The sequence below is a fragment of the Armigeres subalbatus genome, chromosome 2, assembly GCF_024139115.2.
Source record: "Armigeres subalbatus isolate Guangzhou_Male chromosome 2, GZ_Asu_2, whole genome shotgun sequence".
Lineage (NCBI taxonomy): Eukaryota > Metazoa > Arthropoda > Insecta > Diptera > Culicidae > Armigeres > Armigeres subalbatus.
In genome coordinates this window covers 440419194-440436027 of record NC_085140.1, presented here as the reverse complement: position 1 = coordinate 440436027, position 16834 = coordinate 440419194, and the positions used below count along the sequence as shown (strand labels likewise).

Genomic DNA, 16834 nt, shown 5'->3' with positions numbered 1-16834 from the left:
CGGTGGAAACCCATTAGCGAACGAATCTGTGTGTTGAGGATACGGGGCAAATTCTTCAATTACAGCCTAATCAACGTCTACGCACCGACAAACGATAAATCCGACAACGTGAAGGACACGTTTTATGAATGTCTTGATAAAGCCCAAAGCATGACGTGAAAATTGTTATCGCTAACGCTCAGGTCGGTAGAGAGGACTACTACCAATGAGAACGGCCTACGGCTAGTAAATTTCGCTGCTGCCAGAGGGATGGCCATCAGTAGCACCTACTTTGCACGAAAGAACATCCGAAAGCACACCTGGAGACACACAAATGGTGAAACTTGCAACCAGATAGACCATGTTCTGGTGGATGGGCGCCATTTCTCGGATGTTATCGATGTGCGGACATTCAGAGGTCCGAACATTGACTCTGATCACTACCTCGTTGTCAGTAAAATTCGAGCGGTTGTCAACTGTATCGAACGAAAGATCACAGCGAACGATGCGTTACAATATTCAGCGATTGTCGGCGGAAGGAGTATCGGATGAGTACCGCCAGATGCCCGAAGAACGGATAAGTGCAATCAACGTTAGCGACAACATCAACGATCTATGGGAGTCGATCCATGGAGCGGTGAGCACAACAGCACGTAGTAGTAGGCACAGTAGGCACTGCACAGAAGCGACCCAGGACGGGTTAGTTCGATGTGGAATGTCAGAGAGTGACAGACGAGAAGAACGTTGCCAGAAGCCGGATGTTGGTGTCGGGTACCCGATCGAATAGAGATCGGTACAAGGAAGCAAGAGCAGCCGAAAACGAACCCACCGCAGAAAGAAAGAATATGAAGAACAAGTGATTAGTGAGGCGCAGGAAAAAATGGAGCAGAACGATATGCGGAGGTTCTGTGAGTCTGTCAATGGCATGCGGAGAAAGACAGCGCCATCTCCCGTCATATGCAACGAACAACAAGGGAATTTGCTGACAGATAAATCCGAAGTGGCTGCCAGGTGGAAGTAACACTTCGAGACTTTTTTGAATGGAGGAAGTGACGGTGCATCGGTGAACAGAATAAATATTAGCGACGATGGACAAGCTGTGGAGTCACCTACACTAGATGAGGTTAAAAAAGTTGTTGAAGAGCTAAAAAACAATAAGGCTGCGGGGAAGGGCCAGCTCCCGTCTGAACGTCTCAAACATGGTAGTAGGCAGCTTTATGAAGTTCTGCACCATATTATGTCGAAAATATGGGAAGACAAGGAAATGCCTGCTAGCTGGTTGGACGGCCTCATTTGCCCTCTATTTAAGAAAGGGCACAGACTGGAGTGCGCCAATTACCGAGGAATAACCCTCCTTAATTCGGCGTACAAAATTATGTCCCGTATTCTGTTCAACAGATTGAGACCGCTTGAAGAGTCCTTCGTCGGCGAATACCAAGCAGGTTTTCGTGAGGGCCGATCAACGACGGATTAAATGTTTACCCTGAGACAAATCCTTGATAAATTCCGGGAGTACAACTTGCAGACACATCATCTGTTTGTTGATTTCAAGGCGGCGTACGATTCAGTGAAACGGAATGAATTATGGCAAATTATGCTTGAACATGGTTTTCCGGCGAAACTGATAGGGCTGATTCGTATAACGTTGGACGGATCGAAATCAAGTGTAAGGGTTGCGGATGAAATATCGACGTCATCTGCTACCTTAGATGGATTGAAGCAGGGTGATGCACTCTCGAATCTACTGTTCAATATAGCGCTCGAGGGAGCGATTAGGAGAGCTGGTGTGCAAAGAAGCGGTACCATTATCACAAAATCGCATATGCTCCTGGGTTTTGCGGACGATATCGATATTATCGGAATTGATCGCAGTGCCGTGGAAGAGGCTTTTGCGCCTTTTAAGAGGGAGACAGCGAGGATTGGACTCACGATCAATACCAGCAAAACGAAGTACATGGTCGCTGGCAATCAACGTGGGTTCATTAGTGGTGGTGGTAGCGAAATAGCGCTGGATGGTAAAAAATTTGAAGTGGTTGAAGAATTTGTGTATCTTGGAACATTAGTGACGTGCGATAATGATGTTACCCGCGAGGTGAAAAGGCGTATTGCAGCTGCAAATAGGGCTTATTACGGACTTCGTAACCAGCTTAAGTCCCGTAGTCTGCAAACGAAAACAAAACTCGCGCTGTATACTACTCTGATTCTTCCGGTGGCTTTATACGGCCATGAGACATGAACTTAAAGGAGGCTGATCGGAGAGCTCTCGGAGTGTTTGAGCGTAAGGTGCTGTGGACAATACTCGGCGGTAAACAGGAGAACGGTATCTGGCGGCGTCGCATGAATCACGAATTGTACCAGGTGTATAAAGGGCTGGATATTATTAAGCTTATACAACACGGCAGACTACGGTGGGCTGGTCACGTTGTTCGTATGCCGGAAGAACGTCAAGCGAAGATAATATTTAGTAGAGAACCCGGAAGAGGCCGCAGGCTTCGTGGAAGGCCGCGTACACGATGACTTTTTGCAGTTGAAGAGGACCTGAGGGCGCTCAATGTTCAGGGCGACTGGAAGCGATTGGCCCAGGATCGAGTCCAGTGGAGAAGGATACTCCATTCGGCGTAGGTTCATCGAAGAGCTGTAGCCCATCAAGTTGGAGTCAATTTAGTTCTTCGAGTTCCCTCCGACCCTCCAGGAGTAATTTCTGAAGAACTTTTAAGAAGAATTTCTGAAAGATTTCCAGAAGGAATTCTTGGAAGAGCTCCTGAAAAAAAAACTCCGAAAGAAATTCCTGGAAGAACTCCAGGAGTATTATTTTTTGAGAAACTTCAGGAGTAATTTCTGAAGGAAAAAAAAGATTTTTTATAAAAACTCCAGAAAGAATTCCAGCATTTCCCGTTACACTGGGATATGGATACTCTGAAGTAGTGCGTAACGGTGTAAATCCGGTCATATCGCCAGGCTCGGTACCAGAACGAAGCTGACAATATGACGTCCCTAATCCCGAATCCCAAGGTGTCAGACGACCCGTGACGAGGGGATGAATGGCCTGGGGAGTGAAACAATTAGCCAGGCAACTAACGGAGCATGTAATGCTGGGTAGACACTTTTTCGTGGTGCATTACGGAGTAAGATTTACCACACTGTGCTCTAGTTCTTACTATTCTTGTTAATACTTATGAGTGATGGTTGGAAGAGTATGGAATTTGCTTTTAGATGACCCATATTTTCCTCTCTTTGGATGGAGTCAATGGAGTAAATTATAAAAACGTAACCCAATCTTAGGCTGGTTTCGAAGTCGACGACATGAATCTTCAAGCTCCAGAGCGCTGATTAATTAGGAAGGAAGCGGATACGAATTTGGTGGATCTGCTGAACCCTGCCAAAACGCAATGAAATCAGATCTCTGTACAAAAACAAATTCGGAACTCATAAGAAGAAGCAAAAATATGTTTGAACTTCAGTACCAATACATGCCAAAATCAGTATTATCCCACCTATTGTTGAGCCGAAACTGATTGAGGGGCGCGCCCTTGAGAGTTGGTATAAGCCATTTCTCGAAGGGTATAAATAGCGGTACCTTAATCTAAAGATACCTTACATTAAGCATGAGAAAATATCTGAATAAAAAACAACTACTTCATTTCTTCTCAATAGAAATGGAGCAGAATGACGTGCACTAAACAAATGACACGGGTATACTACAAAAGTTCAATGAAATGGACGCAGTGGTTCATCCCGAACAAAATAAAAACTTCAGGATGAGTTTCCAAACGAAGTCTAAGAAGAATTTCCGAAGAGACGCTAGAAGGAATCCCTGAACTAATTCCTGGTGAAACTCCAGGTGGAATTCCTAAATAGAGCAACTCCAGCAGGAATCCCTACTGGAACTCCAGCATGAATTGCCGGAGGATCTAAGGAGTGATTTCTGGAGGAGCTCCAGGAGGAAATCCAGGAAATTTCCAGAAGTAATTTTTGGAGGAACCCCAAGAAGATTTTTGAACTCCAAAAAGATTTTCTGAATGAACCACAGGTAGAATTACTGGAGGAATTCCAGGAAGAATTCCTTGATGAACTCCGGGATGAATTAACGAAGGAACTCTAAAAAGAATTTCCTAAGAGACGCTAATCTTTGAATAAACTCTCGAAGGAACTCCAGTAGGAATTCCTGAAGAAACTTCAGGAGGAATTCCTATTAGGCATACCTGATGGATCTCTAAAAAGAATTCCTTGTGGGACTGCTGGAGGAATTCTTGGAGGAACTCTAGGAGAAATTTCTGGTGGAGTTTCAAGAAGATTTATTGAAGAAATGCCTGGGTAATCTCCCGGACGAACAACTGGAACAAGGAATTACTGAAGTAACTTCATGAGGAACTCCTAGCGGAACTCATGGGGGAATTCCTGGAGAAACTTAGAATGAATTCCTAGTCGAATGCAGACTAAATCCCTGGTGGAATGCAAAATGAATTCCTGGGAAAATTCAGAATGAATGTATGCAATAAATATAATTTAGTAACTGCTATTTTATCAAATTTATGAATTCGTGGAGCAACTGAAGCAACTACAAGAAAAACTCCTGGAGCAACTTTAGGAGCAAACAAAAAAAATGCTTGTAGAACTCCAGGATGGATTCCTAGGAGAGCTTCAGGAGACATTCCTAAAAGAGCCAAGAGGAGAAATATCTGATGGAACCAAAGAAGGAATCACTGGAAGAGTTTCAGGAAGATTTTCTGAAGGAACTCTAAAAAAACTGGCTTGGTGGTCATATGGCTACCGCTTCTGCCCTATACGCAGGAGGTCGTGGGTTTAACCCCATGCCCGTTCCATTCCTCCTACTTTGCATCTTTACATATATTTCTCATGTTCTAGCAATCGCTAGAACTGGAAATGAGCTTTCATACCGTTTCCATCTTCTATCCCTATACCTACAACTTGATTAGTGCTAGCAGGTAACTGTTAGAGTTCGAAATGAGCGAAATAAGCTCGTTTCGGCATCCATTTAGAATATACCACCCTTTCATTCCTATCACATTGGCCGAATGAACCTTTGCCATAGAACCTAACCCCCAGATTCCAACAAAATTCCGCAGGAACTCATGGCGAGTGCAGAGGTGTGCTCGGCTTGCAGTGGGCGAGTGACTGCATCATCAAATCCTTCCCATCCCAAAATAACCGTGAGGACGTGGCCAGCGCCGTTATCGACCATCCAAAATACTAGAGCTCTCGGACTGTGCACATTAAGGTTGGAGAGCAAATCCCATGCTTCCATCCATTGGTTCCCTGTGATGGCACACTGCCAACATATGCACTTTTCATTGATTTACGGTCACTGTCGGCCCACTGCCGCATGGAAGTTACACTCACAATCACAAAGCACACAAACGAAACCGTCGACGCTATCAGCCCACTGTCGGTAGCTCAACGGTGCTGCATACATGCTGGCCCACTGCCAACAGGCGTAGCTGCACGGCATTGATCGGATGACGATGCTTGATGATGACGACGATGAGTGCCGGCTCACTGCCAACACCTTTATAAACGCCACGCTTGTGACGACGCTCTTGCGATGGACGCTTCCACCACACTCACACACCGAAAACGAGATGCGGATCGTGTGTTGGTTGACCCACTGCCAACCACACCACCAGATGAATATCGGTGTCGCTGTTGGGCTTGATTGGTTCCAGCAACGATGATTCAGAGACGCCTCGCTTGGTGCTGGTTGCTAGATGGCTTCCAATTCACCCCGGTGAGCTTTGCTGGTCTCGCTTTTAGCTCTGAAAAGAACTATTATAATTAACTCTTTTAAAAGTAAACCAGCCACACGGTGATGAAATGAAAGGCCATCACACATCCTCGAATGCCGAGCACCAAGCCTCGATGATCCGCTGGAACCTTCCTGACAGTGCCAACGAGAGTCGAGATTTCCAATCCGGGGTATTTCCTTGAGATCGGAAGAAAACGCTGCCTTTCCAGATAAACTTCTTTATTCTTCGGTGTCTGGTAAAAAACTGATCGCAAACATGAATGTTGACATCGTTTATATAATGACATAAAAAAACTTAAAGCTACATTTAGGATACAATCTGTAATCTGATTGGTTGTTGGAAGCTTATCGCTGATTGGTCGTTTTCCCCTCTTCTGCCTGGCAAGACGGATGGCGCCAATTTTTGTTTCTCATCTGGCGTCGAATCTCTTCCTCACACAAATGCACGCGGTCCGCGTATTTGATTGCATCCATGCCAGAAAATGAGTGCTGGGCCAAACAGTGATGTCCAAACGTTATTCGCTATTGCGAACACCAGTAGTAGCAACTAGCAAGCAACTACGGAATGCACGATCATCATGCTCATGCTCATGCTCATTTTCTGAAGGAACTCTCAAAAATCTCTAGGTGAAGAAATTCTCCTCCTTAGCCGTGCGGTAAGACGCGCGGCTACAAAGCAAGACCATGCTGAGGGTGGCTGGGTTCGATTCCCGGTGCCGGTCTAGACAATTTTCGGATTGGAAATTGTCTCGACTTCCCTGGGCATAAAAGTATCATCGTGTTAGCCTCATGATATACGAATGCAAAAATGGTAACTTGGCTTAGAAACCTCGCAGTTAAAAACTGTTTTTTTTTTTTTTTACAAGGGAGAATGCATTTACACACTAACCCAGTACACGTGCATTGTAGTTGCCAAACTACCACACGGAAGTGTACTGGAGTGTCGGACTCGACCATACCGGTAATACCGACTAAACTCCCTTGGGCTCCACCATCGTTTCCCCAGGAACTACCTCGCAGTACTACTTCTGGGGGGACGGCAGTACTAAGCGTACTCGCTCATTATCGCTCACACAGGCACTCGTCCCACGCGAGACTGACTTGGGTGCTCGCTCTATCGCACCCTCAAACACACCCTACATACTCTGTTGCACCTCTGTCATGCCGTGCAAGTCTAACTTGTGTGCCCACCCTTCTCATGCCATGTGGGTCTAACTTGTATGCCCACCCAAACCCTTGATTCATGCTCATACGCTCCATGCTTGCACACACATTAACGCTCCTATGGGTCTGACTTGTGTGCCCACCCTTCTCATGCCGTGCAGGACTAACTTTTGTGCCCACCCTTCTCATGCCGTGCGGGACTAATTCTATGCCCACCTTTATCGTACGCAGTTAACAACTGTGGAAGTGCTTAATGAACACTAAGCTGCGAGGCGGTAATGTCCCAGTGGGGGATGTAATGCCAATGAAGAAGAAGAAGAAGAAATTCTTGATGGAATTTAATCAGACATTTGTGGAAAAACTCCAGGAGGAATCGCTGTGGGCTCTTCAGGGGGAATTCCTTGGTTAACTCCAGGAGAATTTTTGGGAAGAATTAGTGGAGGAACTCTAGAGGACATTCCCGAAGAAAACCCTGTAGGATTTTATAGAAAGGAATTAGGAAGAACTCCATGAAAAAAATCTGGAGCAACTTTGGCGGATACACAGGAAGCATTTCTGGCGGAACTTCAGAAAATATTCTGAGATGTTCTTGGAGGAACTGCAGAAAGAATCTCTGGATAAACTCTCTAAATCTTTTGGTGTAGTGGTTAAATCAAGTAAGAACTATATAGTAAGCGAAATTTACTAATTTTCCGAACTCTATTTAAAGTAGTTGCCATGCCCCAAAATACATAAAATTTGTATTTACCATAAATTTTTATCATGCTTCAAGAAATACTTAAAACCCAATTGATAAAAACTAAACTATTTTTTACCATTCATTCGGCATAATTTGATGTTGATTTCAGGCAGACAAAAATTGAAATTTTTCTACCACTTCGCTAAACGATATGGGGCTTACTGTGAAGCAGCGCATGATTCAATCGTTGACGAAACCGATGAGCATTGACACGAAAGTGAAATGCGACTGATTAATGAAATTGGATTTTTCCTATCACTGGTCATGCTATCGTGAGAGATCAACATATATGTTTCCACCACTGAAATGATTGTAAATAAAATAACATTCTTACGTCCTCTGATATGGACAGATGAGGGTAAAATGGTAAAATTGTGTGCCTCATTAAAGTTAAATTGTTACTCTATTAATATTTGTTCTTATGTTATGTAACCGACATGTTGAAAAAACAATGTTATAGCATATCAGCACATAACATATAGGCATCTTTGCTGTGGAATGTGGTCCTTCCATGATTTTGGAACGCTAGCGAACCTAGCGGTGGAAGTCAAGCTTTACTGAACAACGCGCATTAGACAGAGCAGCATCGCATGCTTTGCTTTCTCTTTCTTTCGCCTTAGATATATGGGAGTGCCATTCGTCGATTGTTGATACACAAAGAGCCTACTTTGAAATTTGCAGTTTGTTCTATGATGTCTATCTGTTTTGTGATATCAGTAAAATTTAAAAATAATAAGACAAGTTAAAATAAAACAATTATAAACGGATACGAGATCAAATTAATGTCAACTCCAACCAGCACATTCCAAGTCAACAATAAAATTAAAACCTCATTTCCCATTGCCATAAATTTAACATTAGTCTCAATCACATTAACTCATGATTAGTTAAGTGTCGATCAATGATGGGAACCACACCCGCTTCGATGATTCATTCGGTATACTTCCTTTAAATTTTCACCAACCAGCGTTCTTGATCAATTTTGATCTTCTTCATTGGCCACGCTTCATAAAATATGTGCCTATCAATTTAATTTTCCACTAAATTAAGAATCGTTTTCCTTCTCCATTCCCGCAGATTGTCCCATTGATCGAGGCCCACATTACGAAACGACTGCGCAGGCATACACGGCGGTGCGAAGCGGAGGACTCACCACGGTCCTCGGAATAGCTGTAAAAACCGGACCTTGACCGACCGGCAGCGCAAGAGCAACGCAGGACGGCGGCGGGATGCAGTGCGGCGTTGAAACCATGAATGACTGCGAGCGATCACCGGGTCGCACCGGGCTGCGAGTGAACTTCACCGAGAAGGGCGAGGTGAAGGAGCGTCGGGAGAAATTCCTCACCGCCAAGTACGGCTCACATCAGATGAGTCTGATCCGGAAGCGGCTGGCCGTCGAGATGTGGCTGTACGACGAGCTGCAGAAGCTGTTCGATCCGCCGGTTAGTGTTTTGGAATGGGAGATGGGAAGTGCGGAATGGTTCAAAATTGGTAATGATTAATTGTTATTATTCGTTTTGTCTTCTCATTTGCAGACGGAAGCGATAGATGTCGATATCGACGAAATTCTCGACATGGACACCGATGACATCAGAAGATCTCACTTATTTGTAAGTTTCTTTTTATCTTTGCGATTTCATGAAGTTGTGGATATTTGAACAGAATTTGTCAAGATTTGTATTACAATTAAACAGGCCAATTAAAATTTTCAATATAGAAACATTTTAGAAGTTTTTATATATTTCATTCAACAAATATGATGTTTAACAATGATGTCGAACAATGACGATCAACACTTTATTATACACCAATTGCGATCATAAAATTAAACCAATTAGGAATTACAGTTGCTCTGTTCGATGTAAAAGTCTATGCACATATGTTAATTAATTTCAACGGCTGTCTCAGTTCCGTATTCTACTACAGAGTACAGACATTAGGCCGCTTCTTTTTAGTCCAAATAGGTATATTTGCATATCGTCTCGCCACTCACTTAGGATCTCAACAAACAACAACCATCAGCCTGATATATTTGACCTGGCTGATCATTTCTACGCGTTGAGCTAATTCCGAAGCAAAAACAAAGAGAAAGAGATCGCTTGCCGAGTGTGGATGAATGGCCACCCACATATTCTTTAGATCGATTTTGGACATGTTGTTCGATTTGGTTGTGCAATAAAACACCAATTCCAGCTTGGAGGACCGTAGAAAATCTTGTAGGTCGGTTTATGATGATTATGCAAAAACCAGCGCAACAGGTCATTGACTTACATAGGGTTACCTACTGGCGATCTTAGCTGTGCCAATCTTGGTTCAAGTTTGTTTGCTGAAATATCAACTGGAATGCGATTGTTAAAACCAATTAGTCAGTGCACGTGGAAGGCAGCAGCTTAATTTTGCTGCCATAAATTTTCCCCTTTTGCTGTAAATTAGAAATTTTTTAGTGGAACATTTTTTTTAAATATAGAGATTTGCAGCCGATTTCAAGAATGGAATTTGTATCGATTGTATCGATCTTATTTAATTTGAGAGACAATTGGAAACATTAAATTGTGAGCGATTCTCTTTGGTTTGAAGTTAAAACTGGTCGAGGAGTTTAAAATTGACAAACGATTTTAATGTAAATTGATCCAGAAACCTGTTGTCGTTTAATGCACTGCTCTCCGGAGATCTTAAAATTGGCTTGGGGAGGACCATACCCTAAAAGTCGCCAAACTAACCCTTAATTCTCTCTGGTCGAAAGGTAGACCTAAGTACGGAGAGACTTCCGAAACTTGTTGTTACTTTAACGTTGGATTATCCGACAGTCAACTTAACTGAACAGAACGCCGGGTAACCAACGAAGACAATATAAAATCAGAACGCTGAAGACATTCAAGTTTTCGATGGCAGTATTTTCAGATTTGCGGTTTACAAGAAACAACTTGTAGGTTAGTAGCTTCCCAAAGTTGGGGGGTCGCGACCCGTTAGGGAATTGACCAACTGACCTATTTGATTCCAAAATTAGAGTTGAGAAGGGGACTTAGAATACGGGTTGAGGTTCTCGTAACCAACCACCATCTCGCATTGTTTCCCGGTCACTGGGAGGTGGGGACCTACAACTTCGGGGTAGTCCAAGGAAAGCCCGAGCGCCACGTGTTGTGGGTTTTATCCCGAGGTTACCCTTGGGATTGGGATGTCCGTGAGGCCGACTGGATTAGATGTGCCCGATCTTAGACGATACAGCAGTAATGCTGGCTGCGAGACCAAAAGCGCGTTCCTGACCTTGACAGGTAACCCATAAGTATCTCTAGGGACCTACAATTTGGGCAATCGGCATACATAATATTACACAGTATTGTGGACCCCGCAAACGTCGCTACACTGAGGAAAAAATCCATATCAAGTTTATGTGTGAGCGATATAGATTTTTGCAATAGCTTCATTCTAATGTACTTTATGTGTGGGCCTTATAGAAAATGTATAAGTGACGACACATATAATTAATTTTTTACCACCGAATAACTTTATCGTGTTTTGTTAATAAAATCAAATGGATGTTTGACATAAAATTCATTTCTTGATTCGTTTGAAATTGTCTATACGAGAATATTGATATTCAACGCATGGAAAAATAATTAAGCAACTCAGAAAGAATTATTGGATTAATTTTATTCCTTTATCATATTAAAACTTCCGCTTCCGCATCCACTTATTTTCTGCGATCATCTATGATTCTCGCGTCATCGTATTTTTGGGCCCCAGCAGCCTCGCCAGCAGCATATACCTACGTACTCCGCGCAGAGGTCAATGTGATAATCTGCTCAGGATGCCAACCTTTATTTATCACCGGCTTTCTCGTTGTCAATTACCATCAAAGTTGAACTTCCGCATTACCTACAGCAACATCCTACGTCGTTGCAACATCCATGAATACTGCCGGATCAACAACCGTCTCCGCCGCAGCTGCCGGCATTATCTAAGGGAGGGTAAAAACGTCCCTCCGGGAGTGCGAACTGTGCACTATAGTCTCATGATCCTCATGTTACGAGCTCCAACATTCCGCCTTCATTTCGCCTCCAAGCATACCGCATTCATTCCGAGTTTAATCAGTGCCCTATTGACTTGTATCCACTCGGAATAAAATCTGAAATGAAGAAAGCAAAAATAGTATGTATTAAACATAAAATTATAACGAATAATATGTCCTACCTGCAAGAAAACCCAAATTCTCGATGCGCAGTTTTTCTTACATGCGTTCACTCGCCATTTTTTTCTTTCCTTTCGACCGGGCTTTCGACACTTCTCATGGTTTCTCGCGTGATTCGTATCGGTATCAATGACATCTGTTCAATCAAAGGTAATTGCCTATTTCCGGGGATTAAACCACCCGACTTGGACGTTAATTTACAATGTTATGAAAACTCATATGTGAATATGTACGTTATGTGGAAGATATTGATTTGAAAAATGTATTGGAGGTAACCACTTTCCCTTCGATGGGACTCGAACCCATGACCCTACAGTACGCTAGACTGGTGCTTTAACCAACTAAGCTACGAAGGACCTCCGTCGGCCTCCGCAACCTAGCGGCTACTGAACGAGCTCGAGATTCCCAAATTGGACGCATAGTCAAATCACTCGCAATCCATTTATCAAGCCAATACTTCCACATGTGTATTGTACACGTCCACATTAGAGGAGCGTGAGTATTTAGAATGTCTGGCGGCTATACACATTCTTCATCAGCAACGGTACTGATCAAGTGAGGTTGTGTAAGCTATTTGCCAGTCGGTCGTCAAGCTCAGACCCGACCGCATTGCGTAGGCAAGAGCACGCAACTCAAGTTCAGTTCAATCAAAGGTAATTGCCTATTTCCGGGGATTAAACCACCCGACTTGGACGTTAATTTACAATGTTATGAAAACTCATATGTGAATATGTACGTTATGTGGAAGATATTGATTTGAAAAATGTATTGGAGGTAACCACTTTTCCTTCGATGGGACTCGAACCCATGACCCTACAGTACGCTAGACTGGTGCTTTAACCAACTAAGCTACGAAGGACCTCCGTCGGCCTCCGCAACCTAGCGGCTACTGAACGAGCTCGAGATTCCCAAATTGGACGCATAGTCAAATCACTCGCAATCCATTTATCAAGCCAATACTTCCACATGTGTATTGTACACGTCCACATTAGAGGAGCGTGAGTATTTAGAATGTCTGGCGGCTATACACATTCTTCATCCAATTCTTGCGTCCAATTTGGGAATCTCGAGCTCGTTCAGTAGCCGCTAGGTTGCGGAGGCCGACGGAGGTCCTTCGTAGCTTAGTTGGTTAAAGCACCAGTCTAGCGTACTGTAGGGTCATGGGTTCGAGTCCCATCGAAGGGAAAGTGGTTACCTCCAATACATTTTTCAAATCAATATCTTCCACATAACGTACATATTCACATATGAGTTTTCATATCATTGTAAAATTAACGTCCAAGTCGGGTGGTTTAATCCCCGGAAATAGGCAATTACCTTTGATTGAACTGAACTTGAGTTGCGTGCTTCTGCCTACGCAATGCGGTCGGGTCTGAGCTTGACGACCGACTGGCAAATAGCTTACACAACCTCACTTGATCAGTACTTGCTGATGAAGAATGTATAGCCGCCAGACATTCTAAATACTCACGCTCCTCTAATGTGGACGTGTACAATACACATGTGGAAGTATTGGCTTGATAAATGGATTGCGAGTGATTTGACTATGCGTCCAATTTGGGAATCTCGAGCTCGTTCAGTAGCCGCTAGGTTGCGGAGGCCGACGGAGGTCCTTCGTAGCTTAGTTGGTTAAAGCACCAGTCTAGCGTACTGTAGGGTCATGGGTTCGAGTCCCATCGAAGGGAAAGTGGTTACCTCCAATACATTTTTCAAATCAATATCTTCCACATAACGTACATATTCACATATGAGTTTTCATAACATTGTAAATCAATGACATGTTTCAACATAATCAGATTTATTTGTGAGATGTTATGGTTTTTAACCATTAGTCTCCACATATACTTTTGAAAAGGGATGCAATTGTTCGCGATAACTAATGCATATATAAGATATCTGTATTAGCTTGTAAATTATAAAGCCCACATAAAATATATAGCGGCTATATTCTGATCGTTTTATGTGTCGTTGCACATATAGAAAATTATTGATTTTTTTGTAGTGTAATTTTCCGGAAGGGACTCCTGTCAACGTTGTGCGTGAGCCGCGTGTTTCCGTTCGGACCCGAAAGACGATTTGCTGATCCTTTAGGTTGCTTAGGTCCGTCAAGGCCGATGTGGTCCCCTTGATTTTCCGCAGCTGTCCCGAAGTAGAAGACCTTCAGGACATTTCCCAGTTGGCTCGCAGTGATGATAACGCTGGTAGAAATGAAAGCCTAAGCCACCACCGAGTTGTCACCCCTTCGGAAATTGTTCGCCATGGAGCTGTTAATACTGGCTTTTGAGGAATGCAATGCCAGTGGGTGGCTCAAATTACTATGGGAAAAACAGTTCTTGTAGCTTTCATACAGAATGTCATACTGAAAACCGCGAGAAGATTAGAGTGTGTAGAGGCTGTAGATAAGGTGGCTCTCAAAGATTGCTTGCTAAATCCTTAACTCGAGCGTCCTGTTATTGGTTGGTGCAGTAATGGAGAGCTTGTCACCACCCCCTTGGGAGGGGAGGCCGCATGAGACGGAGGACAAAAAGTTAAGAAAGGCCGGTCAAGATGGCACTGGTCCCCATGACCCACTTACCACAATCAGCCTGAAACAAAGAAATGGTTCGAACAAGTGGAACCAATGGCGAAAAGTACTCGGAGTCGCTCTTAATAAAATTAAAGCATAAATTTCACATGCAAATTAAAAGAAGTGTTTATTAATTACTTACGTTCTATTTCAGCTTAAACCTAGGGAAAAGTGTTAATTTGTGTGTGTGTCAGTGTTGAAAGTGTATCCCCCGGCGACGATGGAACGTAATGCTTGCCCGGGCAGACCGATGAACTGCACCAGCAATCTGCCGGCCATCCATAGCTGCCGCTTTGCGCCACATTCCGCCGGGCGATTGGTGTTGGCGGTGAAAAGATAGGCCTACCGTAGGAGACACAACAAATTACTTCACTGCACCACAGAACCTCATATCATTTCGGGATTGTTTTAAATCTTCCCCTTACCGATCTCAAGCAATCCGTTTTGCCTTTAGCACTGCATTACGGTGGCATATTAGTGACGACACTCAAAAGTGGGCACTGGTGGCTGAAGGATAGATAAACTAATTAGAATTGAGCTTCACTAATTTCTCTGCACTACCTTGCCGAAGCCCGCCACTAGTCACTTACTCCACCGAGTTTCACTGCCACAGTTTCAAAGTTTCCGAAACTCTTGCCGGTCAGGCAACTTAGCACTCAACCTCAACTTAGTTTGTTTTAACTCCCGTCGATTGATTGCAACGTATTGCGAATCCCGCGTGCTGCCTGCTTAGCAGTTAACCGACAACTAACTCCACATCTCCTTGGTCGGTGCCTTCGTCTCGGCATTGATGGAGAGTTGATTATACTCTCTTATCTTTTGGGACGTTAGTGATAAGAGCAGTGAGTGATGTGGAGCGGGAGATCGTTGGATGCTGTGAGATGGTCTTGTGGCAAGCGGTGTACTGATGTCGATTTATGGTATCTTATGGTAGGTTGCATCAATTGGTTCATATATAGAGCAGCACTTCGGCTTGTGATCTTTTAACAGTCCCTTTTTTTCTGTTGGATGCAGACTCTCTTCCTCTCTACATGGCGCTCATCAATATTTGGATTTTGTTCGTGTTCTGTTGTTATGTGTTGTACGTGTAGTGTATTTAACATGGTAAGATTGATTTCTGCTTCAATTAGTTAAGGGTACATAGGGGCTACATTGATGCTCTCGCGAGGCCGTTGGAAGTGTGCAGGTTACAAGCTTTCGAGCCAAATTAACTCTGATCCTTAAATTTACTTGGAAGGTAATTGATAAGTCGTCCAAAGCGCGATCCTCCACATTTTTTTCTCGTCGAGGGATAGCGAAGGTATTTGACTAGTGTATGGAGGATTGTGTGTTTAATGTTGCACTTCGTTTTGGTTTAGCTTTAGCTTAGCTTTAGCTTAGCTTTAGCTTAGCTTTAGCTTAGCTTTAGCTTAGCTTTAGCTTAGCTTTAGCTTAGCTTTAGCTAGCTGGTGAAGCTTTAGAGCTAGCTTTTTAGGCTTAGTTTAGCTTAGCTTAGCTTTAGCTTAGCCCAGCTTAGCTTTTGGCTGAGCTTTTTAGCTTTTTAGCTTTTGGCTAGCTTTTAGCTTAGCTTAGCTTAGCTTAGCTTTTAGCTTAGCTAGCCCCAGCCCCACCCCCATCTGTTCTGTTCCAGCCACCCCTGTTCAGCCCACCACCCCTGTTCAGCTCCCTGGGCACCTGTTCACCCCTGTTCCCACCCCCACCAGTTCAGCCCTGTTCCCCAGCTCCCACCACCCCCACCTCCCCTGTTCCCACCCCAGCACCCCTGTTCCAGCCCCCTGTTCCCACTCCTGTTCCTGTTCCCTCCCCTGTTCCCACCCTGTTCCCCACTCCCACCTGTTCCTGTTCCCACCCCACCTTCAGCTCCACCTGCCCCAGCCTCAGCTCCCAGTCTCAGCTCCCACCTGTTCCTCCTGTCACTGCCCACCCCTGTTCAGCCTCACTCCAGCCTGTTCCCACCACCTGCTCCACTCTCCACCTCAGCCTCAGGCTCCCTGTTCCTGCACTCCCTGTTCGGGCTCAGTTCCCACCCCCAGCTCCCCAGCCTCAGGCTGTTCCACCAGCCCACTCCAGCTCCCACCTCAGCCTCCACCCCAAACTCCTGTTCCTGTTCCCACCCCTGCACTCTGTTCCTCCACCCAGCCCCACCCACCCTCCACCAGGCCTGTTCCTGTTCCACCAGACTCCACCCTGTTCCACCCTGTTCCACCCCACCCAAACCTGTCTGTTCCCCTGGGCCTGCCCCACCCTGTTCCCACCTCACCAAACTCTGTTCAGTTCCCACCTCCCTGTTCTGTTCTGTTCTGTTCCACCCTGTTCTGTTCCCAGCCCCCCCAGCTCCACTGGGCTCGAGCCCCACTCCAGCCCTGTTCCCTGTTCCCACTCCCTGTTCACTCCCTGTTCCCAGTCTCCTGTTCCCACCCCACCCACCCCAGG

At 44.5% G+C, this 16834-nt stretch overlaps 1 protein-coding gene, 1 long non-coding RNA gene and 1 other non-coding gene across 7 annotated transcripts in view; 1 reads left to right on the top strand and 2 right to left on the bottom strand.

Moving 5' to 3' along the window:
- Positions 1-16834, top strand: part of LOC134213660 (protein phosphatase 1 regulatory subunit 14B) — a 212633-nt gene that overhangs the window by 188973 nt on the left and 6826 nt on the right. For all 5 annotated transcript variants that reach the window (XM_062692915.1, XM_062692914.1, XM_062692911.1 and 2 more), the window contains exons 3-4: positions 8724-9088; positions 9182-9256. In XM_062692915.1, coding sequence (XP_062548899.1) covers positions 8876-9088; positions 9182-9256 — 288 coding nt within the window. In that variant the 5' untranslated portion in view covers positions 8724-8875. The remainder of the gene's footprint in view (positions 1-8723; positions 9089-9181; positions 9257-16834) is intronic.
- Trnaa-agc (transfer RNA alanine (anticodon AGC)) lies at positions 12620-12694 on the bottom strand. Its single transcript has one exon. It is a non-coding gene; the product is annotated as a tRNA-Ala (tRNA).
- On the bottom strand, positions 14330-15130 carry LOC134218099 (uncharacterized). Its single transcript, XR_009981252.1, has 3 exons — positions 14963-15130; positions 14827-14908; positions 14330-14743 (listed from the first exon to the last, which is right to left on the bottom strand). It is a non-coding gene; the product is annotated as an uncharacterized LOC134218099 (long non-coding RNA).